Source organism: Manacus candei, unplaced genomic scaffold, assembly GCF_025592945.1.
Source record: "Manacus candei isolate 608988 ecotype Guabito, Panama unplaced genomic scaffold, ASM2559294v1 h1tg000028l, whole genome shotgun sequence".
NCBI classification, from domain to species: Eukaryota; Metazoa; Chordata; class Aves; order Passeriformes; family Pipridae; genus Manacus; species Manacus candei.
Genome location: NW_026138076.1, coordinates 35,330,481 through 35,357,270, shown reverse-complemented (window position 1 = coordinate 35,357,270; position 26,790 = coordinate 35,330,481). Strand labels below are relative to the sequence as shown.

Below are 26,790 nucleotides of genomic sequence, written 5' to 3'. Positions count from 1 at the left end.
AAGCTTTTCTTAATGTGCTAAGTATGGCTAGTTATGCTACAGTTGTATCTGTCAAGATGAAATCACCAGGTTCAGGTATTAAGATAAATAATACTACTTAAGCAGAGTACTTTACATGCTCCATTTAATCCTCACCTTTCCTAAAGGTGTCAGTGTTCACTTCTGTGCCAATTAAAAGGGAACACTGCATTGGTGACAAACAAGCAGCTATAGCTGCACACTGATCTGGAGAGATGGACCCTTCTGCCCCTCTTAAGTTTTGGACATCCTTGATTTGCTAGATTAATAATACTGCATGGACCCCGCGTTGCATCCCAGCCTCATGGCACATTGTGTAACCATCAGAACACTCACCAGCTGTGTTGAAAGTTTATCATGAAACAGCTATTGTAATGTCAGTACAGATCCAGTCCTAAGAAGTCAAAGTTGTGAATACAGATGAGTATTGGGGTACCCGAGTCCAGAGTTTGAAACGGTGATCTTGTAGACCAAATGACATCACGAAGTAAGGCATATTCCCCACATCATCTGTCTGACTTTCTAAAAAATAGTCATCAGTTATCTGAGAAATTTATTGAAATCTGTGTAATTGGAAATGGACAATTTTGCAGTGAATGTGCTTTTGCTGCTGGTTTAAAATCTGCAGACTGAAGGCCTAATACTTCAACCCTTAATCCCAAGGAGCCTAAGTGATTTGCCTGTGCCACAGCTGTCCAAGACCCCCAAATTCAGGAACAAGAGGTTAAAAAAAAACTTCAGTAAAATACAAAGTCACATTTGAGTTACAGGCCTATAAAACTCCCTAGTATTTATTTAATTAGATTTTTCTTAAAAAAAAAAAGAGCCACCGAGACTAGAAAAATTACTGAACTGATTTTTCCTCTATTTCCAAAATATACTAAGAAAAACAAACAAACTCTCTACTATGAGCAGCTTCAATAGAAATGTGGACACCTGGGAAGAAATGTCAATTGATATAAAATAGCATTCACATAATTATTATGTGTTCTATAGAAATTAGGTGCATAGTTTTGGCAGCACACAAAAGTAACTTAAATATCAAGTAAAATACACTCAAATATATATAAAATACTTCCAAACTGTGTTAATTTAATGGCCATCTGTCAAGGGCTACCTGGCAGGACATGAAAATCTAATAAAAACAGTCAATTTAAGAGCTATAATCTAAAAAACCTGTTCAAACATTGCTAAGCCCCTCTGAAGTGCTGACTGCTTAGAAGAAAAAAAAACTGAAATAACTCTCTTTTGTTTCAGTACAAAAAAAAAGAAAATCGTCAAAGTTTTGAAAAGTTTCCTGCCATGGGACAGCACTATGAACACATGTAATGGCATTTCTACTTTTGCAGGAAGACAATAATTTTAATTCCCCTTAACCCCAGGGAATTCTTCTCTGAGGAGTAGTCCTGTACTCAAAAGTACATGTCTCTATTTCCAGTCAGTTACTTGGACTAAAAGAATTCAAAAATGTGTATTTAAATGGAAACTCCCGAGATTTGTATCTGGATGTTTACATAGAAGGTATCTCCTCTTCAAGGATTTAACCATGTAGTACTTTCTCAAGAACAAAAGGAGAATTAAGCTCTAAATGGAGAGTTTTAAATGACAGACAGTCCTTCCTTTAATGTGTCTGTGAAAACCTTTATTTGGCTGGAAGAATTCTCTTCTACCATTTTAAGTTGTCAGGCACAGTGCAGGAAATATACGTATGCTGCAAATCCAGCTTCTAATGACCTTTTCTCACAAAAAGTGTTTTTGCTGAGGTGAAAACAGTGGAAGAGAGACAATTCCAGATAATATATTTTGTTCCTATTATACAGAACAGTATTTAATCATGTAAAAGAGAAATGGGAGTCCCCAGTGTGACTACTCTAACACAAAGAAAATCATCTCTTTGAAAATTAATGAACATTAAATATTTGTACAGTCAAATGAAGATCTGTTTTCAGGGAACTGGTTGCCCTGTGTTCTTGGGGTCTAAGCTGGGACTGGGTCCAAATAAATACTGAGGTTAGTAGCCATGAATAACAATGATGAAATATTAGGGGTGAGATAATCACTTTCAAACTCATATTACCAATCTGATCACATGATATGCTAAACACACACTTTCTTCTTTGTTAAGGAACAGTAGTTTTATTATATGGCTACAGTGACATATATTTTCAGCTTTACAGAAAAGAACCTGCGTGTTCTGGAGGACACCAAGTTGACTGTGAGTCAACAATGTGCTCTTATGGTAAATAAGGCTAATGGTAGCCTGGGCTGCATTAGAGAAAAAGTATTGACAACAGGTTGAGGGAGGTGATCCTTCCCCTCTGCTAAGCACTGGTGAGGTCAAACCTGGAGTGCTGGGTCCAGTTCTGGGCTCCCCAGTACAAGAGAGACGTAGACACACTGGAACAGTCCAGCAAAGGGCCTCCAAGATGACTAGCATCTCTCCTACAAGAAAAAGCTGAGAAAGCTAGGACTGTGCAGTCTGGAGAAGAGAAGGCTCAGGGGATCCCATCCATGTGTACAAACACCAGATGGAGGGGTGCAACAAGGACATAGTCAGGATCTTTTCGGTGGTGCCCAGTGATGGGATTAGAAGCAATGGGAACAAGATGAAACATAGTAAGTTAAGTCTGAACATCAGGGAATATTTTTTCATTGTAAGGGTGACAGAGCAGCAGCGTAGATTGCCCAGAGAGGTGGTGAGGTCTCTTTTGTTGGACATACTCAAAAGCCATCTGGACATGATCCTGGGTAACCAGCTCTAGGTGGCCCTGCTTGAGCCAAGAGTTGGATCACATGACTTCCAGAGATGTCTTACAGCCTCAGCTGTCCTGTGGTTCTGTGAAAAGAACAGCTATCACCTCACTTCATAGCTTGCTTTGTTAATATTCCTACTCATTAGCTTCAGACACTTTTCTTGAGACATAAAAGTACTGTACTCAAGAAATACTGGTTTTGATGCTTTCCCCCCACACCGGGGAGAAGAATGAGATTTTGTTCTTACGAAGAGAATAAACTGAAATTCTTATGAATATTTCTGAAGGCCTTCATTTTAGCATGCATCTGTAACTGCAGAAAATACAAAGCCTAACTGGCTGGAAATAAAATCTCTCTCGAACAGCAGAGATTCCACTTCTCACCTAAGCTTCACCAACTCAACACAGACAGCAAAACACTCACATGCAATGCGGACGTAGGCTTTCCGGCTCTTGGTGGTGCCTGCAGAGCTCCAGGCAACACACTGGCACCAGTAATCCTCGGGCCCGAAGAGCTCCTCGACTTGCTGGCGGGAAATCTCAATGCTCACCTCTCGGACAATCAGACCTGTCAGGGCACAAGTAACACTGGTCAGTATTAGGCTTACAGGTAGAAAGAAAAAAGTGCAGATACAGAAGTCTGCTTGCAAAGCTGTTGGGAGACCTTACAGCTCTCTACAAATATCTACTCAGCAACACACACCGTGATAAGGATGTTATTATCTGCATAATAAGAGATGTGGGTGAATTAGCACCTCAGCTAATATAAACTGTACTATGTCTCTAGGACAATTAACATCAAGTGACAATGCAGATCAGTTTTATTTTGATATGAATATCATATAACCACAGAGTCATTCAATTTATACGACTTCCTTACCCCTTCTGTATTTCATCTCCTTTTGCTAGACAGACACAGCACAGGGAAAAGTCCTGACGCTGAATTGCCCAGGCAAGAGGATTTTACCAGGGTAGAAAATGTCATGATACGTACAAAGATACTTTGTAATGATGAGTACACCTGCCACAGCGTGGTTACTGAAAGCTGCAGGATGGGCACTACTACTGTCATATATGCTACAGATACTGCAATATTTTTAAGGGATTTTATACCACAATGAAACCCATTTCAGTGCCTCACAGTCTTCCTGGCCCTGGCCTCCATAATGCATCTCAGCACAACCCCCCACCATACCCACAGCTGCACCCACAACAACAGTGAACCACTTGCTATCCTTCCAAGTAGACCACATTTGCCCACATTTCCCACACAGTGCTCTCTCTCTGGAAACTGTTTTGCTTCTTCTAAGCGCAAGGAAATTTTGTGGTGTCTCAGACACCACTGCAAGGATTGCTGGTAAAATGTGTTGATCCTCTAATGACAACTACTGTGTTTCATGCTGACACAACTTTCTCTGCCTCAAAATGCACTGCCTGGTCAAAAGGCTCTTAATTCCAGTCAAGACACTGGGTGAGGGTGAGAGAAAGTGCTTACACCTCTTGTCAGTATATTTGGTCTTTGCTGGCCATGCCAAGGTATCAATAAACTTCTCATAAGTCTGCCTGTAGAGAACACCATCGTCCTTTCAAAAATGCACTCTCGCAAACAGCTCTGAATATATAAATTCACATACAAATGTTTTGTGTAGTGGGTCTGATTTTTTTTTCCTTCCAGAATTGCCAGGAAACTCAACTGAAATATCCTTGGATCAGAGCATGCACAGTTTGTCCCCATCACCAAACACCAAAGGGCAGGTCCTTCTGTTGAGCACAGACTCGAGCCTGTGGAGGCCAGCTACCCTCAGCCTTCTCTGCCTCACGGCTTACAAGGGGATATTCATAACGTGAATGTTCCCAATTGTACTGCGTGGTGTGTTCCTCAAGTGCTGGAAACCAGGCCAGCCCTTTGATTTGCCTCCAGCCTCACAGAGGCTCCATTCAGGGAGCCAACGATTAATTACTGTTTGCACACAGTTGTGCACTGTCATTGAGGCTGCATGCTGTTTGCATCCCAAGCTTGGTTAACAACTTAACGGCAGAAAGGAATTAATGCATGCAATACCATAGACTTCTCTGGTGGGAATGCCATCTAATGAGATGCATTTTCCTGTTAGAGACTATCACAGCCCAGATCCCTTTTTATTTCATTATCCTTGACATCTTTAGCCATTGAATAATCAGCTACTTTGGGGGAAACACTTAATAGCTCTTCTTCTTGAAATGAAATACTTAAAATACGGCAACAGCACTCCAAAGAATGGAAACCAAAGGAGTGCATGGGCATTTGATATGCAGTGAACACTATGTTATAAACTTGTTCTGCTTTGATGAGCTAATTTGGCTCCAAAAGGGGTCTGAGGGATAGCTTTTGTCCTGGTGAAAAGAGCATGAAGAGGGTGGAGAGGAAGCATGTACATTACATGCATAAAAATTGTTATATTTTCCCAGTGGAACTGCTGTTAGCCTAAAGATTACTTCAGTTCATTCCCAGTTTTTATTGCACTAGCACAGGGAGTCTTTGAAGGTTACAATATTATGTTTTTATAATAAGGCTGATTATGACAGAGCTTGATGGAGCCGTGAACTTTGTTACCCAAGGGCTAAAACAAGCAGACTCATAATGACCATACTGGTTAATAATGATTATGATATAGTCTTAACATTCAGGATACAAATGCTGTTTTCTGATAGTCTGTGGATGATACAAAACTACACATTATATAGCTCCCTCTGAAAGCATCAGCAGAACTTTTTCTCTCTGACTTCCTGAGATGCTTTCTAATTCAAAATAACATGCTACTCCAGCTAATGTCTTCTGGGACAGGTGTGAAGTACTGACAGGTTTCAGGTTATTCAAAGTAATTTGGTCTCTGAGTAAAATCAACAGTTGTGTCACGACCAAAGAGACCACCTCTTTCTGCTTGCAAGCAAAAGATATCATTTTGTCTTTATCTCTAAGGTAAACTATTTTTCCTTGAGTTCAAAACATATTAAATCAGTTGGTGGTGCCACAAGATCATCTGGGATGTAAGGATTCACAGCCAGAACTCGAAGCTGCTTTCACCACTCCTTCCCACCATTGCCCACTGGCACCTCATTGCACAAACAGTCACACTGATTTAGGAGAAACCTTCTCACCAGATGAAATGCACCCAGCTTCAGACTCTGGGGCAAGCACAAAGAGATGCATTTCCTTTGTTGAACCAACTTGTCCCTTTTGCTAACACACTTCAACATCACCCTTAGCAGAAAATCTCTTTCTAGGCCAGATTACAAAAACTGCAATTTGCTGAGATTGCTCAGATAGCAACTGCCTTGTTACCAGCTGACATGCTGCTATACCTCAGATTTCAGAGGAGCTGGCATACTCTACTTTCATTCAGGAGTGTATTGCTTAACTATCTCACATGGGCACCAAGTGCAGGAAGACCCTGGTTTCATCTTATGGCTGCTGAACCTGCTTCTGTGTCTACATCAAAGAACACTGGCTGGAGTAATGGGAAAAAAAAAAAAAAGCTGAACAACCCACGTCTCAGTATTTCCAGACAATGTGACATGCTGCACCTGTCGTTCAGGCAACTGCTTATCAAATTGTTGGATTAGAGGTGCACAACCTCTGAGAGCAAAATTAGACTAACTTTATAAAATGAGTCCCTGTATTTTGATAAAATATATTTAAGACAAGACATATTAAGAGATAAGTAATAATTTATGCAGCATATAGCCTGCCTGGTACTGGCCAATTCTACTTTGCCACTGTGCTAAGTAACAAAATGTCACCTTCTCACAGAGAGCATATCGTCTACCTTACCTTCTTTATTAGAAGTATATTTTTCAGACTAGTTCCTCATATGGCTAAGCTATACAGCAGGTGAAGATATGCAGCATATTTTTTTTTTAACACTCAAGTGAGCTGCATATTTCCAGAATTACAAAAATCACACAGATAGTGGAACAACCCACACAAAGTCAGAATCTTCCTATTTTAAAGCAATGCAACAACAAACACAGCTGAAGGGAAATAACAATAATGTGGGCAGCTGGAATGCTTAACAGGTTCCTTCTAATTTGTCTAAATCCATAAAGAGCTGACCAAAGGGATATCCTATACCATAGGATCACATGCTCAGCATACAAAGTTGGGAGAAGAAGAAAGAAAGCAGGGAATGTTTGGAGCAATGGCATTTGTCCTCCCAAATCACTGCTATGTGTGATGGAACCCTGCTTTCCTGGGAACACCTGCCTGCCCATGGGAAGTGGTGAATAAATTCTTTCTTTTACTTTGCTTGCTTGTAAGTTTTTGGTTTATCTATTAAACTGCCTTTACCTCAACCTATGAGTTACCTGTCTAATCCTACTCCCCATCCCACTGGAGGGAGTGAGCAAGTGCCTCAGCTGCCAGCTGGGGCTAATGCATGACAACCAGTCAAAGATATACTTTTGCCCTAATAGTTTTCTGTCCAGTTCAGGATGGAGGACAGTTTACAAGAAGACTCACAATGTTTGTCATAATTGGTCTGCAATTATGTCCCAGTCCAGCGAATTTAATAGGTTCTCCATATGTCAAAATTTTTGCCTATTTAGTAGCATAGCTTATTCAATCTTTCATTTCAATAAAATAAATGTGTCTCTGGGACTAATACAACCTGGGCTCTGAAAAGAAGTAGGAAGGAACCAGAAATTTACTTATTTCTGTATTTGCATGTTAATGAGGGATCAATGGGCAGAGAGAGGCAGAGGGCAGAGGGAGCCTTGCTCCATCTGTCTACTGCTGATGTGTGCAGCTGAATAAGCACAGGGAGAGGCACTAGCTGACAGTATATATCAAAACCAAAATTACTACACCTTGTGGAGCAAAAGGAAGCATGAAAAGGGAGTCTTGCCTTACATATGTGGTCTTTTACTGTAAGCTGTATCCTAGAAACACAACGAAGCAAAGACGCACTTCATACACACGGTCCCCGAGTGCTTAACGTAGCTGGCTATACAAACTGTGAAGTAGATTATCTGCTCTTCAGAGGCACAAATGTTATCTTTTTTTAATGTATGCAAATGTAATGTAATTGTAGATATTATGGCAGATTATTTGGTAACTGCAATAATAACTCATGGGTTCCATATTGCACTCACTGAAGTAATTGGCAAATTTCCCAATGATTTTAATAGAAACAGATTTGCCAATCAGACTCATTACTTCCTAGGGAAGCAAAAATGTCTCATAAGGTTCTACAACCATATATGATTGCACAAGACAATAAATGATCGCCATAAACATCAGAAAACAGAAAATTACTATCAATTAATCAAATGTTATTATCCAGCCTGGAGTCAGTTTAGGTCACAGAGTTAATATCTACACCTCACTGGGCATCGTTCTGCCAAGAAATTGTTTTGATGTATCTTGGCTGCCCTAACTGTTCAGCATTTGATATTAATACCCAGGATGTGTGAAAATATTCCTCAGGACTTTGATAGAGCAATTTTGGTGAAAGTGTTATATTGGCATGTGTTTGAACCCGCTGGCAAACAGTAAACAGGAACTATTTAGTTGCAAGACTAAACCGCACTTATAGACTCTAAGAAACTGCATGGATAATTTGTTTATTTTCTCTGTAAGAAGTTCAAACAATTTCTGTGCTTTTGTGCTTTCCTGTGCCCAAAAGGTATCTCATTAATTACGAGTCACATACTCCACAGAACACATTTCACAAGGAGATGGAACTTCATGACCTACCGGTCTGGAAAAAGACATTAGAATAATACCTGCATATAGATTGCAGGTATATTGCAGCCACTGTAAATAAGTATGGAAATATAGCCCATTGTCACAAAGGTAACTTGCAACCCTTCACACGTTCAATTTCCTGAAGTCAGTACTCAGAGCAACCTCCCAGACTTGGTATTCGGTGCTGTTGGTTCCCTTCCAGATTAGACAGGCACAAGTTCCCCCGACTGCATGCAACCCCAAATCTCCCTTCCCACTGGGCAGTGGGGACACAGAGGGCAGGGATGGAGTTCCCAGATGACGTAGAAGAGGCTTTGGGGAGACAGCAGAAAACAGCTCTGGGGCAGGGGGATTCCTCTGCACGTCCATGAAACACACAGTGCTATAGAATCAAATTATACAGCGTGTAACTTAGAAAACCATGGTCTGTCCCCAGTCAAGTCCTCAATTTAGACATTGTGAAAACTGTAGTGGCTTGTGCAGCCTTGAGATGAATCAGTGCCAGTTTGAAACAGGTCGTGCTTTCTTATTCACAGCTCCTTTTTCTAGTTATTAGCAGCAGGAGAGGAGCATGAAGGAATGAACTTTATGAATGTTGCTCAGTCAGGACAGATATGAATGATGTAAGTATATATACTTCTAAAATGCAAGATGAGAGTGGAAGAAAAATTCTGATACCAAAATAGAAAGTCAGATTTTTGCTATCATTTCAGGAGAAGCTGGATTATCTCCATAATATTTGGCAAAAAGGATGAAAGCATTTTCAGTTCTCATAGTCCTCATCTGTCTTAGATTTCACCCAAAAATACTTAAAACAGCATCATATTTTTTTGCTTCACTAAAGTGGCCAAGACCACACATCAAAGTGGTATGACTGTAAACGGATTTAATAAAAGGTAAACAGATTGGTTTCTCATTATGCAGTCCTTTGTCCTTTGACCTTTAATGGTAAAATTTAAGTGACCAAAGCCAAGAATTATGATCATTTTACTCACTGATAGTCCAGAATGGCCTGTCTGATTTATTTAATTACTCATCACTGGTGCTATAAACAACCTGTCTCTCTAGTAGAAGTCTGATCATTTTACTTGGTGAAATAACCTTTTTACAAAGGTAAAAGAAAATCAGTGCTATATCAGAATTTAAATTTATTTACTCTCTTGCAGAGATGGATCTCTTGTAGTCAGAGTTATTCCACTCAAATATATCTGAGTACCTAAGCTATAGAATTTGATGTTTAAAAATGAATAAATAGGCTATGCACAAAAAGAATGGCTTCAAATATTTAAGTTCTTGCTGAGAAAAATGCACTCTCTGCACTGTAATGGGATAGAGATTATTGTGTAACTGCACACTTTGCCTATAGCTTATTTTCTATATAGTGTGTCTGTAATCTTAACAACAGACAGACAGATAGATATCCAGAGAGAGTTTAAAAGAGTAAACAGCTTTAACATCCAGTAGTCTTTCACACTGTGACTGCATGAACTCAGTTTTGTCTCAATACTGCTTTTCTGTAAATTGAGGTTTCCTGGAGATATGAAATGACTGCATGAAGATCACGAATAATTTCCCACAAATATTAGCTTAAATATTTAAATTAAAAGCTCTCAGCTATTTTTGCTCTCTTTATAACTTTCTCTTTAGGAAACAGACACATTCTTAACTCAAATTAACACAGGTGAAGGCAACAGCCTAATAAAGTCCAACTGCTTTAAAACCAATGTCAAGTTTGCACTGGTTTGCATCACTTACCTATGGTATCTAATTACAGCTAATGTTACCAAGTTAAGCTAAAATCCCAGCTCCCCTAATATTTTTTAACTGACTGACTTACACAAAAATTACAAAGGACTGTCTTCAGAGGGATTTTACTTTGAACTGGAATTAAAGAACATGCATTCTGTTTGGGTTTTGTTTTTTAGTGAAAACAAGGCTTTTTTGTTCTTTCCTGTTAACATCTGAAGGACTAAGTTGTGTAAGATGCTGGGAAGATTTCAAAAGGGAGTTCATGAATGCTGATGGAAAACAAACCGTGTGCCCTGGTCCCTACCAGCATGGTGGAGGTGGGCAGCACAGTCCTGTGGGTTTATCCCCTTGGGGGAGGTAAAACAGCCCCTCTACTGTCTTCTTCCCTGGCCAACCTTGGCAGCTCTTTGCTTTATATCACCCTTGAACTATTGTTGTTTAATACTATAGAACAGCATTGGATTGCTTGTTCTTTGCTTATAAACAGTTCAGAGACAAAGGAAAAACATTTCCTCCTTTGTTTTTTAATGAAGGCTATTTTCTGGTTGACAGCAGTTTTTGCAAATATGTACAAATTGTTCCAAAATGCATTATTATCTTCCACGTGTAACAACATGTGCCTATGGTTGTCGCATTCTTTTTTCCTTTTTCCTGGTTCAAAAGTAATAATCTCCAGTATAGCAGGACTCCAAAGAAAACCTCCCTACAAACATAAATTTACATTCAAGCATAGGCATCATAATTTCTGAAATCACATAGGCTGAGGTCTAGGAGCAGAAACAAATGCAAGTCGATGCATTTTGACCCAAGCCATCCTGACACTAAGAAACTCTGGGTGCCAATACCCATGCAATTCCCTGCCTGGCTGGTGCTGCTCACAGGAATTGAGAAGGTGACAGGTCATCCACATAGAAAAGCATGAGTATGAGCTCTTAGCAGCTCCAGCTTTTGGGTCAAAGCCCAATCTTCCCTTCTTTTGATTGAGGTACATGCAGCTGAGAAAAGACACTGTTTTGGTTTTTTTCAAGGGCCAGGAAAAAAATGTGCCAATGGTTCATGTGTTACTTAAAGCTGCAGTTGAGACTTCACAAAGAAAATCTGTGCATTTTTTATTTCTGGTTCAGAGGATTTACATGCTCTTTCTAATGATCTGGGCCTTCAGCAGTGGGTAATGCTTCCCAGTCCCCAGCTTAGTGCTCATGCAAAATTGAAGCACTTCTGAGGCAGTTTAGAGCCTACAGATGAATCTCAATGTGCAAAAAGAAATAATGGTTGTTTTGCACTTCACAAGAAGCAGCAGAGGAAATTATGAAAAAAAAAAAAGAAATCTATTGAACTTCAAACATCTGGGAAACCAACAACAAGCATCTGAATTTTGAACAGCATGTTTACATTTCCTTTGCATAGTGGAGGGGGCAGGGTTTGTATGTAAATTTATATATAAAAATATACACCAAGGTGTTTATACCACTGACTTACTGACATATACATGTTATATATATATATATAATATGTATCTGCACATGTATGTATGTACCACATCCACTCTGCATGGTTTTGAGAAGCAGAGACAACTTGAAAATGCCTTATTCCTGTGAACTTGATGCAATGACACAGTTCAATGGCTGGTGCAGCTATTGTGGGAACAAGGACAGTCTCAATGTGACACAAGGGGTCACTCGGGAGCCTTCCTCAGCAGTTGTTTTCCTATTTTTTTAGTCCACCATATGCAGAAACGGCAGGTTGGGGGAGAAGTTTAAGAGCCCCATCGTTTTTTGCTGTTGTTTATCTGCACACTGGGGATGGCATTTCACAGCTGATTTACATATCTTGAAAAAAAAAAAAACTAAAAGGAAAAGAAGAAAAAGGCGAGCAGCTGCTTTTAAAGCAGCTTTGTCCAGGGCGCTGTCAATTGAAGTGACTTCCTCCAGACAGAGTTGAAGCTCTGGGAATTTACTGTCTGCTCTGCCATCCAGCATGATTTCAGGGCTGTGCCAGGGCAGCAGTCAAAACACCAGTTCCTGAACACCATCATGTTATTCTTAGTTTGTAGCAAACAAAAGAACTGTTGCAGGAAAGCGTGCAAAAAGGCAGCCTGGTGGTCACAGTCATTTGGTGTGTACATGTTTCTGGATGCAGCACAGTTCATGATAACTCATCAGCTAGAGCGAAGCACCAGGGATGCAAGCAAGTTCCTCTGCAGATCCATGTGACTTTAACTAAAAACCAGACCTTTTCAATTATGTAAGTAAATGCTGTCAGTAGTATCCCTGTAACTATTGCTGCTTTCTTTTATAATTTTTTTCTAGGTACCCACCACTCTGTGTTCCAATACCGATTTCCACCTTAGTTGAAAAACAAAAGCATTAAAACCAAACCCCAAAGCAAGCCTGATCCACTTCTAGGCATCACTATTCTTCAGGGCTGGCAGTTCTTACTCTTCTTCAGAGGAGGGCACAGCAACCGACCCAGGTGCAGCATCAGCACTCATTACAGAAACATCATTATAACATGACACTGGAAGCCAAAACCTACAATCAAGCAGCCAAGATCGTCTCTGAAATCAAAACCTGGGAGCAAATAATAGAAGAAGCTGCAACAGCCTGAAGATCAGTATTCAGGGGGTAGAAGAGACAAAGAAGAGTCTGACAAAGGACTCTCTTTTTGCTCTCACAATCAAAATATGAAGAGGGATGAGAAGTTATGAGGAACTCTGAAAGGCGTCCCAACAAAACCTGTGGAGAAAGAGCTGTATATAACCTTGCAGTCCTGCAGTCCTGCTGGTACCTACCACATCATGCTGCTCATTTATGTACAAAACACAAATGCATGGGAATGACAAAATGAGAGTGAGCAATGAACCTGTAAAGGCAGCACAAAATTAGATCCTGTATGGGTCAGAGCTGCATGGCTGCATGTGACAACCACCTCTCTTTTCCTTGCCACGTTAGTGATGATTTGGTACTCTGTCAGCATAGTGAAAAAATCTCACTAAAGCTGATCTATGGTGGTTGTTGGGGTTTTGTTTGTTTGTTTGCTGCACTTTTGTGATTTTTTTTTTTTTTTTTGAAAAAAGAAAAAAAAGAAAGAGGAAAGGATTTCTCCAACGTATTTTAAGCAACAGGAATTCTTCTTCAGATAAAGATTTCATCGCCTAATGAGCTGATAGAGGAAAATATAGAAGATACCACTCAGGTAACTGAGATACAATCTCAGACAGGCATCAAGGGAGTCTGGACACCAATGGAGTCACCAAGACTCCAGTGTGTCTAAACAGTGTTAGACTACAGCCAGACCATCTGGCTGCATCAGACTATAACTTGTTTGCTTAGAAGATAAAGTAAGGTATACATTTGACCTTTCATTTCCCTGAATATTTTCAGGGATTTTTGCAGAGAAACTACAGATCTACTAGTCCTGCTCATTCTCCCATTTAATTAACTGAAAAAGCTACATTTATACAATGCAAGTGTTCCTGTCAGGGTGCTACTGACCGCAGAACCTTTTTATGACAGCACACAAGATCTTGCCTATGCTCTTCTTTTCCATTACTATATCCAAAAAACATTTGTTTTCCATTTAGGACAGTGGGCGCAGGATAGAGACTAAGCTTTGGGACTCACTTCCAAATCAAGATCACATTTATCAGCCTTTCAGGAATCAGACCACCCTCGCAATGGGGGCTCCAGATCCCACAAAAAGGGTGTTTGGCTCTAAAGGAGCCAGGGGACATGGATGGAAAAAGGAAGCATTGCTGCACAAAGTTGTGGCTAGTCTGAAGCTGTGGTGGGTGGACTGATGTCAGAGGATGTCTTTTGGGGAATTAATGGGATTATGAGTGTGTAACAAAGAGTTTAATGAAGGAAAAACTTGCAGGAGATAAGACGTAGGCTGGAAGTATTCAGAGGGCTATCCTCAAATGCTTCAGATGAATGCACTAGGCATCCATATTCCTCTTCTAATTATTTTAAATAACTTTATTTCCTGTCTCAGATTTGTTTTCCTAGAAGCCCACAGGAAACCTCCAGGACAATTTCATGAACAGCTGTAGATAGGAAGTTAATGCTGTAGTAAGAAATGAATAAATATCCTAAAGCTTTTATCTTTTGGTCCCAAAGCACTTTGCAGAGGTAAATAACAGAGACATTGAGTGATTTGCACAGACACACGGTGAATACAAAGAAAATTTGGAATAGGTAAATGACCCTTCCCATGGGCCCATCATGACTCAGTGGAAGAGCATAAGAGGGATTAACTTGCAGGAAGAGTAGCTCTCTCTGCACCCCCCCGTTAGCATCCCTGAGTACCCTGAAGGATAGAGCAAGTGCCAAGGTTGGGAGAGCCTGCTTTAGTCAGCTTAGCAGCAGGAGGGCAGAGGGTTTGCAACGTCCACAGCTGCTGTCTGCAATGGTAGCTGGGCATACACCCCTTAGGGAAAGGGCAGCATTATCAGAAGGACAGGCAGGTCTCAACTGTTGTGAACACAAAATCACAGAATTATAGAATCAACTGGGTTGGAAAAGACCTCTGAGATCATCAAGTCAAAAAGAAGGTGTCTAGGTCTAACAGCTGGAAGCAGCCTTCCACAAAGACTTAGATGGACAAAAACTCCACATACAACAGTTTAATTAAATAAGAAATCAATGATATGTTAATGTTCCCAGCAGCTGATTTTGAAGATGCAAACTGTGAGAAGAGAAAACTTCTCTTGCAGCAGTGATGGGCACATGGCTCCTACTCCCCAGGGAGTGACAGGCAGAATGAAGATGGCTCAAGTGACAGCAAAAAATGGCTGCAAATTAAATTTCAAGTAGGAAAAAACCACGACTTTCTTCATATATTTTATGTAAGTAAACAGCCTGTTTACTGGAACCCCAGAGGGTTCCAGTTCTTTGGAGAACTAGAGTTGTGTGCTTCTTTGTACACCAGCTGCAGCCTTTCACACCGTACACATAAGCATGTTTCATCCCAGCATCCTTCCAAAGAGGGGACAGACTTCAAATTACAAAAGAAAATGGACTGTGATATCAATTCTAACCCACATCTCAAAACTATTAATAGGAGCATTTGGGGAGACACATATTTAAATTTCCTTGAAATGAGCTGGATTAGGGCAGAGTATGGAAAGAGCAGAGCTAAAAATTGGCAATATGTTGCTGAGAAATAATTATTTTGTATACGGGTGCTTGATGTTTGTAACTGATTTGATCCAATGATAAACAGAAAATAAAACTACTTGTGACAACAGCGGAATGAAAATAATCCTTTTTTATGATGTGTTGTTACCCTTACTAACATAACCCCAAGGTATTTTATCCCAGATACTCAAAATATTGTAGGCAGAATTCAGCATTATATGTCATATATTTAGTGAAGTTAATAGGGACAGTGGTCACATTTGTTCAGAAAAATAGCTTCTTTCCTTATCTTTTGGATTCTTCAAAAATAATACAGAGAATTAGGAGGCTACAGCAGTTCAAGAAGCAAAAAGAGATTAAGGAAGAAAAATGTGCAGAGAAGGAAAACAGCAGTAAGGAAAAGAAGATCTATGGGTCACAGAAAACAAGTAAAACATTTTCCCTCCACATTTCTCTCCCTAAGCTGTACTTACTTGGGGATTGGGGGCACTTGAATTTTGTATTTGGGTTGCCAAATGAAGTTCTTCAACACTGTTATTCAAAGAAGTGCTATACTAAAAAATAAGGGTCTTTCTTATTTATAAAAAATACTAAGACAAAAGAACACAACTTCTCAAAAAGAGAGGCTATATGATGATCTTTGCTGTACAATCAGAAGTCCCAGCTTAAACAATGTCTGTGACTTTTGTCATTAGGGCAATGCAGCCTTCTAAAATGTGGTGTCACAAACATCAAAATAAATGGGTTTCAGGAGATGTACACACAGAGAGGAAGACAAAGCGACAGAGCATTTTGTGCTGGAAGTGATTTTCCTGCCTCTATACATGGTGACAGAAGAGCAGAGACAGTCACTGTGAATGTTTCCCCACTGCTGTTGTGGCTGCAGCATCTTGTAAGAGATGTTTTAAAGGCAAAAGGGCAGATGTCAATCTTTGATCTTTCTGTTGAGAAGGTGATCTATTAAAGATTTAGCTAGCTGGGTACCTACTCCCTCGACAGGCTGCCAAACTCATTGCTTAAGGTAACAAACTCCTATTTGCCAGATCAATGCTGACCCTATGTCAAAAACTTGGTCTCCTTTTGTCAAATGTGCAAGTCATCCAAAAAATACTTTATTAACAGGGAAAGGTAACGGTAGGAGGTAAGCACCGGAGTCACAGTGGTGGCTATGTGAAGAAACTGAAACAAAGAGGTCTGAGATTTTTGTCTGAAAAGAAGTGCATATTTTTACATTTCAGTGCAGTTTGATAAATCCTCTTAATCAGACAAAAATCTTATTTTGAGACAGATTCTAACTTTATCATTTTTGCTGATTTGTGGGGAGGCAGAGAGTTGAAGGGGCAGATGAAGGGAAAGTCCTTGGAGCAATCGATCCTCCTTGCTGAAGCCTGTATGGCACTGGGGATCCTCCTGGAGGAAATTAGGTTTTTAAGCATGGGAAAAAGGACTACTAACTTCACCTTTTCCTTTAGAGAGCCTGCCTCAGCATACTTTTTCTCTGAGATTGGACAGATGAGCCTGTTTGTTTTGCATTAGCTGGAGCTTCAGGTTAGCCTTGAGTCCTTATTCACCCTTGCTGCTATTTGGGAACATGAAGGAGGTCATCAGCAAACTACCCAAGTCTTCCTCTCCCTATGCAGCCCAGCAAAAGAAGACAGACAATGCAGGCAAACAATAAAGCCAGCTGAATTGCCCAATATGTCTATTTAATTAGCACTTCGAAGAGTTACAAATGTTTTCTCCTTGTTTGAAGGAGAGAGAAGAAGAACATGTCCCTGGCCTTGCAGAGGGCAAGAGGGGGTTTATAGATAGTTTCACCTTAACAGTCATGGGGAAAGTATTACAACACATATCCAAACTGAAAAGAGGAAAAAAAGGTCCAGATTTTTTTCTGAGTTTTTTTGGTACATCACTGGGATGTGAGGTTTCCTTTAGCAGCATTTAATCCCTCTGGACAAATGAAAGAGGTGTAAGACACTGATTTTCTATATACTCACAATTCTCCCACCACTGCAGAATTGGTGTGTGTGTCTCAGAAAATATTTCTCCATAAAAACCACACATGCAAAATAAAACCATAGAATCATAGAATAGTTTGGGTTGGAAGTGACCTCTGAAGTCATCTAGTCCAAACCCCCTGCAGTGAGCAGGGACATCTTCAACTAGATCAGGTTTCTCAGAGCCCTATTCAGCCCTTCCATGAATGTTTCCAGGGATGGGGCATCTATCACCTCTCTGGGCAACCCATTTCAGTGTTTTGCCATCCTCATTATAGAAAAAAATCTTTTGCCACAGTAATTTTCAGAGGTAATTTTGAAAATGTGCACAAACACAAATTACTCTAACAACTATTGATGCTATTGAACTTCCTGTCCTGAGAAAATGGAATTTTCTTGCCCCCTCCCTCCCCAAAGCATCAGTTCTGCAGTGTTCCTTTTATTTTTGTTGCTGTTATCTTTTGTGACAGTCAGCCATAAAAGTAAATGTGTTCCCTCAAAACAACTCTCATCTTTGTTTTTTAAAAACAGTGTTCTTTTTCTTTTCCACATTAATCGGAAAATATTCCAGTAAAGACAATAAAAAGACCATGCCCTGCCTTGTATTTCACGTACATAAGAAACAAAAGAGTCAAAGATCTTCACTAGACATTTCTAACGCACACATCTGACTTGTTTATGAAAATGCTTAGCCTCTTCCATAAAGAAGAAAAATTCCAGTGAGCCTGAGGATTAAAAACAGAATGTAATGATCTTCTGTGTAAAGTAAAGCCTCCGGTTTCTCAGACTCAATCACTGTAAAATATTTTGCAAGGCTCTCTTTTCAGGCCAACTTAATTAAATAAAGTGGTACTAGAACACCCTGTCACTATTACAGTTTCCATCCTTTCCAACCAGAAGGCAACTCCCACAGAGTCCCTGTGCATGTTCTTTACAGCAATGGTTTACCTACTGATTAAAAATATCCCGCAGTGCAAGGTGCATATAGCTATTGCTCTTATTCTGTACCTTCTCTCTGTTACAAAGAAAAAAATACATAGGAAAATTATATAAATATTTATTTTCCCCTCTTAAAAGTTAACCATCTTAATATATTCAACATTTCTATATAGCAGCTCTCTTCAATGAGAGTTCGGCTGCACTCTCATTCCATCTCTTGTGCTGTTGCTGTGCTGTTTTCTCTGGCCTTATCAATGACAGAAACAAATTTGCCTTATAAGAAGAGTTAATCATCTCTACATAGATTTCATTCCTGGGCACAGGCTCAAAGTCCATGAACACATAATCTTTTGCAAATCAAAACCTATTTCTCTCTTTCATGCATCATTTACAATCCCAAGATGATGTACTGCTAGCATCACACCTGTATTTTAGTTCGCTTTCTTCCTGATTACCCGTCCTTTAGAAAAGAAAGCAAAAGTGACCTTTACTTTTTTCCTCTCATATTTTATTGTCTGTTTGCCTTCTTTTCCCTTGCTTTGCTTGTCTATGCAAAGAACTGAAAGAAAAAGCCTGGTTCAAAAACAGCAGCAGAATACCTCCTCAGCATGTTCCTCTTCTTCATAAGGAGGCAGAAGAGACCTTAGGAACAGTAAAATACTAGAAAAAAACAAAGCACCTAGTTTTCAGTTGCTGGGATCACACAACAGACCCAGCAGAAATACTGTGTAACTGAGATCCCTTTCAGCCCCAGGTTACCCATATAAAGGCTAGACCTAACCTGTTTTGTGGACAATTTCTCCTGCCTCTCACAAGCCCAAAGGCAGCAGCAGCAGCAGCAGTGTAGGCTTGGACTGCCATCCTTACGTCACCCTTTGAGCAGCTCAGTCATTACTGCTGTGCCCTAGGTTACAACTGCACTAGCTAGTCAAAAATAGCAAAAGAAACCAAAATAGTCTCAAAAGCTATAGAGTCAAAGAGCTTTGCAATACAAGCTGCCAAGCCAATACCTCCTTCTTTGGGCACCAGAATGAATTCTCACAGTCCCTGTCTCCAGCAATTTTTTCCTCCAGCTTCATCTGCAGCAAATATATTTTCCTGAGCTTCCATTGCTTTGAAGATAGTATTTTACAGCTACCTTAAATAAATTACCCATTTCTATAACAATTATGTGCCATGAGCCCTAGATTCTGAGTCTGCTTACAGAAAGGTGCACAAACACTGCAGTTGTGACATGTATTAACCAATATTCTGGTAACAACCAGGCTGACTGACAAATTTGGGTTTTGATGACAGTTTCATTTTAACAAGCTATTACTGTGACTAGGTTTGTGGTTCTTCTGCTAATAATCTGATGTGCACAGCTTTGACACCCTCTTCCCCTCATCCAACTCCAGTAGATTATCTTAATCTTTAATTGGATATGGTTTTCATTTGCATATAATTGCTGCTGTTTGTTATGCAAAACATTTGTTCTCTAATATATTCTGATGCATCTTGAATTTTCAAGACTGGCCTTCTACAACTTGCAGAATGCAATTTGCTTTACGGCATCACAAAGTTCTCCCACAATGAGATTTTTGAGAAAAAAGAATGAATTTTTCATCTCTAGTGAAACATTTTCCTGTTTCTAAATGGTGATGTTAATAAAAGCTTAAAAAATTAACCCAGTCGTAGATGCCCTCCTGTTTGTCCTTTTTCATCCCCTGGCCTCCCCTGAAGATGTATTAAGGAACACATTTTTTTTGTTTTGTTTCTTTTAGTTTTTATGCTACAGTCAACTTGTGGAAAAGCCAGTTCTTACAAGCAAACAAACAGACCCAAAGTTTAATACAGACTTTTTCCTACAGCCTTTCTTCCTACACCCACCTTCTCTTTTTCAAGTGGGAGCATCAAGAAAAGCTTATGCTTTTGATCTCTGTGCAAATAAATGAGCTAAAACAAATAAAACCTGGTTCACAAGAGACTTCCAAAACATCTGGTGGAGTTATTTTTCAAAGTAATTAGACCAAGTGGTGGTGTAATTCCCAAATGAAAGGTACCTTCTTTCTTGGTATCCAGTTATTTCTCAGAGCCATCAAAACAGCAGTAAGTCCTGCTTCTCTCCTTGCATGTGTCTCAAACTCTATTGATTACCAGTCTTACCAAACACTGGTTTATTACCCAAATTTTTAAAACTTTTTTTTTTGATACTGAGGATCCTGTTTTACTTCCATGAATGTCAGTGGGATTTCTGGTATTAACTGAGGAAGGATGCTAACCTACCATAGCTCTCCTTCATACAGGCTCTATGGAGCAGGCAGGAAAGTGTAATGAATAATGACTGGGTGCTTGCTCTGGATCAATACACTGCTCTAAAGTGTGCCCAGGTGTGCCTTCTCCTTCTTTCTTGCTGGAAGCTGATTAAATTTCTCCTTTTTTTCCTCATATCTCCCCAAGAAAACATCATTCTAGAAATAACCCAATTGCTCTTTGATACTTTGGGAAGAATGTGGTCTGTGACAACACAGTGCAACCACTGTGAATTTGTGACACTGGGGAAGTGACTAGGGAGTAGAGCTGTCTAAGAAAGCAATTCCATTTTTTTGTGCATGGTTTTCCTGGTTTATTTGGTTTCAAACTTGGTCAGGGTGCTCTACAACTGACTGCAACTCACTAACTGACCTGCATGCAGACACCACCTCTGTGCTATGAGAGTAATGTTCTTTAATGCCAGATACAGAATTCACAGCTGTATCAGGAGTAAAGAAAAATAGCTGCCATATGAAACAGCTGGTAGATTACAAAGTGGGCTTGATATTAATGCTTTTTAATTCTCATTCCTTCAAGACATAACACAAACTCACCAGAGGTTTCATCTACTCTCTCATCCACCACATGGTCCTTCTGATGAACCCACTCGCTGTTGCACTTAAAATAGATCTGTGTTGCTGGACTTGCTTTGCAGTACAGATTCACCGGCTTGTTCTTCACAATGTAAGCCTCCTCGGGTTCGATGAGGAAGTGGGGCAATGGCTCCGGAGGGTCAGATGGAAAAGTTTCCGGAAGTTCATGAAAAAAATCATCATCTGTAGAGAAGGGACAAATAGAACAAATGAAACAACCAAAATTCAGCTGCCAAACACTTGCAAACCCTTCCTGAAAATTTCAGAAGGTGCATCATTTTTGAATAAAATGTTGCCTTAGGAGCACTCCTAGACTGAGGCTTAAAATGCACTGCTGTTTTTATACAAGAAGAAATTGTTCTTTACATCCTGAGCTTTCTTCCCTCTATGTGATGTGATAGGGATGTGCACATTCACACGTCTGGGATTGGTCCTTTGTTATCAGCAGCAGCAATACTAGCAATAAAGCATTATGTTAGCGCTTGGGAGAGTTGCCTGCAAAACCGTAAAAAGAAATAATAGAAACTTTTGGAGGCTTCAAGGTCAGACTTTTCAATAGTGACTTATCGCAATGCTTAATCGGGTGCATGCAACAGCCAGTGCCAGCTGAGGCTGGTACAAACAGGAAATAGCACCTTTCGTTTCAGATGAGCAATTTGAAATCTCCTCTAAGGGCAAAAGACTAAATGCAAGTCCAGTCTGCACCTCTTTGTTCATACTCTGACTCTCCTGCTAAGACTGCTAATGAAGGTGCCAAGCTATGCTTTAAGTACTTTGTCTGTAGGACATTTGTCTGTGCAGTCCTTGCTACAGAGAGGACTTGTGAGTTGGGACATGAGGCAGGGCAGCTGTGAAACAGTGACATTTTGGGCCAAAATGGACACATGCTATTGGTGCAAGGAACATCTGCACTCCCTGCTGCTGATGGTAATGAACAAAGTCAATGTAAGCAGTCCGGAGAAGGACGAAAAGAATCTCTCGCACGGGAGGCAACACTGAAAACACCTAACATGCATACCTTCCTTTCTCTCTCCCTACTTCTTCACAAATCCTCCTTTACAACCCCTCTGCCCCTTCCTGTAGAAAAAGTCCTCCACATCAGAAAGCACCAAATTCAATGGAGAATAACTCTCTTCCCATCCACCTCTCCACCTGCCGTCAGAGCATAGGAATATGCAAGAGGTTTTACAGAAGCAAAGAGGTGGGGGAACACCAACTACTGACGGATGCTCCACCAGCAAGTTGACAGTCCTGAAGGCCTTATTCAATCTCCCCTTTCTGCCTCTGAAGCAGTTATCATTATACACAGTGACAGACGCTGATACTGATCAATAAAACACCGCAGAACATCAAACTAAAAATACTGCAGAAGGCTGGCTATCTTCTCCCTGCCAGTCTCCAGGAAGATGAAATGTCTGATGGCTACTTCCCTGAACCTGAGACATGGCTCTGCAGGCTGTGTCCAGAATTACAAGGGGCATGACTCTCCTTCCAGACCGTGCTTTTCAGAAAGACGAAAAAGAACAGGAAGAGATGAAGGAGAGAGGGGAAGAAGGTAACATGATACACATCCATGCAGTTATATGAAGGTAGACTGTACGTCTTTATCGGTGAGGGGAATACCTTACACAGCAAACGATTTTGTGAACCTCCTGAACTATTTATGAAGACAACATATGTTCACCATTTTTTTTCATTTTTTTCCCCTTCATATTCATTTAAAAATACTCCTGTCCTTCTGGGTGTCTCATTTTAAAAGGAATATCAGGCCTGACTCACTACTGCATCACTCCCTGAGAGTTAATAGAAGTGAACGGGTTCAGAGATAGAAGAAAGGGTCAATAAATAAAATCTGACAATTTTCTAGCAAAGGGAAAATATGTGAAACACTATAACAATTCCATTTCCATCTCCAATTAATCATTTCCAGATACTCAAATTAAATTTAATTTTTTATCACTTTCCCATTCTTCTTTTTTTTTTTTTTCCTGTAGCTTCTTTTTCACTCTGACCACACCAGCCTCCTTCTTCTGCAATCACATTTCCTCTCCTCATTAGGTATTTCTTTCCTGCTCCATTTTGCTCCCCATCTTTTTCCAAAGAGAAAATGAGTTACAGTAAGTTATTGGGAGTCCTCATTTGGTTCCATGACAATGAAACATGTCTGAAGTGAATCAAGAGGCTTTTCAGCATTCCTCATCCCCTTCTATGCATATCTCCCCCTCTTCCTCTGTCTCCCTCTCACACACACTGCTCCATAGACATCCACAACACAGAAACATTAGAGATGAATCATTTCCCCTGAATTGCCACAGGATGTATCTTTTTCTTCTGGTCATTTAATTGCAAATCAGTGAGCAGACAGATGGAAACTAACAAAGCACACATATGTTTTATAATTAAACAAGTATCGCTTCACTAATTTCTGGTGACTGGAAGAACAAATGTATTTATTTTCACCACTAAATTTCTGCACATTATCAAAGGCAATACTTACACTGCCTGACCAATTAACTGCAACTTATCAAAGATAACTAGAAAGTCTAAAAGGAGGGATCAGCTAGCTGCAACAAAAGAAAAAAGGTGTTTTAAAAAATTATTTCTTTAATCAGCCTGAAAAATGTGTGTGTGGGCTTTGGCTTGTCCTCCTGAAGGTAAATGCTTCTAAAGTTTAAATATTATTTGTATGTTAAAGTGGATTCACAGTACTGCCCTGTACATGACAATTTAGTCCTACATTTTGATTGTGGTGATAGCTGCTTCTCTCCACCAGCCTGGAATCCTTCAGTCAGGTACAAGCCTGTTTTCTTATTGTCTTCTTGCTCTGATTCCTCCTTACTCTTCTTAAACAATAATAAAGCTCAGCTTTATTTTTCCACACTCTTTCTCACTGCTATCAAGAGGCATCTGAACTGCTCTTAAATGTTAGGGATATAGATGGAAACTATTCACAAACTGTCACACAAATAGTGTGCAAAGGCTGCCAAGTCCCTGGAAACAGGAATTTAAAACTGTCACTTTCAGAAAAAATGTAAGATAGTAGCTAAGAAAATTTTTTTTTTTGCTTTTTAAACTGGAGCATGTTTATTCAATCCCTGTCTTCTTACTGTTGCTATTAGGAGTAACAATGGTGTTCTTTTTTTATAGAGCAGCTTCTTAATAGGAGTATATAGAATACGACCATGACTAGGTTTGGCAGAAAAAAATCCCACTCCCACTGCAAAGCTAGTCCTACCTCCATTAGCACTGAGGGACTCTTGTTCCTGTTTTTCACTGTGGAAAGGTAACTGAGGGCTTAATCAGCCTGTGAATCACAGGGGGAAGTCAGTTGGTGTTCCCTGCCTCCCCTGAAGAGATGAGGTCGACTGCTGACGGCAAAGCACCCCTCTCCTCCCACCCAGGCACACCATTCACCACCAGCTGAAGTGGCAAGATGGTGGTTTACAGGTAGAGAGGGTGTGCAGCCCCACTTTCCCTGTGACAGGCTGTGGTATTTGCCTCTCAGGATGAGGAGCTTTTGAAGAGGAAGAACATTAAAGCCCCTCATGATGGCTTGCACATCACACCAGGCACAGCTTAAGAAAGTCAGCCAATTCAGCTGCTGATTTGGGACAGGGTTCTGAACCATCAACCTTAACACATCTTGGATCCAAGTCTTGCATTTATTTTTTTTAATTACAGTAATATGCTGTTTTGATTTCACTGTAATGCTCACAGCAATATGCAAAAATTATAATGGCAGTGTAACTATGTGCCAAAATATTCCTAAGAACCCAACACAGAAAATGTGAATAAAGGATATTTGATCATGTTGAGATTTTTTTGCAGAATGAGCTTCTGGTAACACCAAAGCAACCTAAAAAAATCTGTGTTTTTATGAGGACACAGTTTCTAACAACGTAAAAAATACTTCCATCGAAGTTTTTCCTGACCAGCAGCAAACGCAGGTCATTCCTCTCTCCATACAAAAACTAAACTCTGACTTAGCTTCTTCAGGGATGATTTTGTTATAATGGTGTGGCCTGCTGGACCTGTTTCTATAATTTGGATGGGAGTTGCCTCTCATTGTGTGCTCCACTGCTATATGAGGTGATAAATCTTGCCTCAGACTTTGATCTGCATCTTCCTGATGGCTATCGCTGGTTATTTAAAATGTTCATCTCCCAATGGTGCAACAAAGCAGCAAACTTTATAATTCTCTTATTTAACTCTCCTAAGTAGTTAGACATTTTTTTCTTCTGTCGGGAGGAAAAAAGCTAATTAAACCATTTGGGAGAGATCTGGGCATGTAGATACAAAAAACCACTAAAAATTCACATACTTGATTTCCAATCATTATGTCAATGTCATGTGCAGCAAGTTCCCCTTACAACCTTGATCAAACACAAATACAAGGCACATGTTGTTCTCCCCTGTTGTAACAAATCCCCTTCTGTGCTAAGCAACTTTGAGCTGCAAGTTTACTTCTGCAGTATGTCACATTCATCTTTATTTCCACATAATAAAGTGTACAGCCCATCTGTTGTTATTGACTGATTTATATTAGCAAGACAAAAGACCTGATTAATGGTACTGCTAAACTGGTTTCAGTCATGCAATTCATTCATATTAAGAAAATAAATTTTTAAAAGCCACTTTACTCTATAAACTTCATTTGGAATTTTTATTTTATTTGCTGGCCCAAAAACAGATATGCTTTTTTATTTGCCTTCTGTAGTATCTGACAACTATATTTTTTAAAAAACTAAAATTGAACGCAAAATCTATAGGAACAGATGAAATGCCACTAAAATCAGCATTGATAGGATCTGGCACGGACTGTCACGTATAGGAATTTTAGCTTAATTTTACTTCAGTTTTCTTTCAAGGTGAAAAAAAATTTGCCTAAGTCAGGAATCTTCTGATGTTAAGAAAGGTCTTTATTGTTTTCATGCATTTGTTCACAAAACTATACATATTATAGCTCTCCATGCATAACAAGTGAAAAGGAAATTTAATGGTATATTTCCCTTTTTATGGACTAGTATCCCTGCTCTAATCTGTGGCAGGAAAATATTGTGCTCCATACACCAATCTATTCATCTCTAGATCACTAGTTTTATTACTATATATCAAGCTTTAATTCTCATCAACCCAGTATATAACTCAGTATATATCTGAACTGCAAGACTTGAACTATTATTGCTTAGATGATAATATATTGGACCATTATCTCTTTGTGCGAGACCTGAAGCAAATTCTTCTCAAATGGAATTTACTTCAGAATGATTCAAGATCAATTTAAAATGAATGGCTGCAAAGTTAATTCCATTTGCATTTGGATGCCCATCACTCGGCAAGATCATTCCCCATGTGTTGCAAGAAAGGCAGCTGGAGTTCACCGTGTGGATGGGATTTCTGTTCAGTTTTTTATGTTATGATTAAAAAGCTTTCTAGAGCAACAAGTACTGTTTACTGTGAAATTAACAGCAGGTGCTAGCTCAGTAAAACAGCTTATCAGGATGGAGGTGAGGGTTTGGATTACAGTGTACACATTTTCAGGAAAGGAAAATTGCTTGGCTGGAAGTCCTTTGGTTGCAGGATTTT

At 39.7% G+C, this 26,790-nt stretch overlaps 1 protein-coding gene across 2 annotated transcripts in view; it reads right to left on the bottom strand.

The window, feature by feature from the left end:
- Nucleotides 1-26,790, bottom strand: part of UNC5C (unc-5 netrin receptor C) — a 257,215-nt gene that overhangs the window by 75,072 nt on the left and 155,353 nt on the right. For both annotated transcript variants that reach the window (XM_051789747.1, XM_051789749.1), the window contains exons 2-3: nt 21,166-21,387; nt 3,196-3,339 (exon numbers count right to left, since the gene is read on the bottom strand). In XM_051789747.1, the coding sequence (XP_051645707.1) occupies nt 3,196-3,339; nt 21,166-21,387 (366 nt within the window). The remainder of the gene's footprint in view (nt 1-3,195; nt 3,340-21,165; nt 21,388-26,790) is intronic.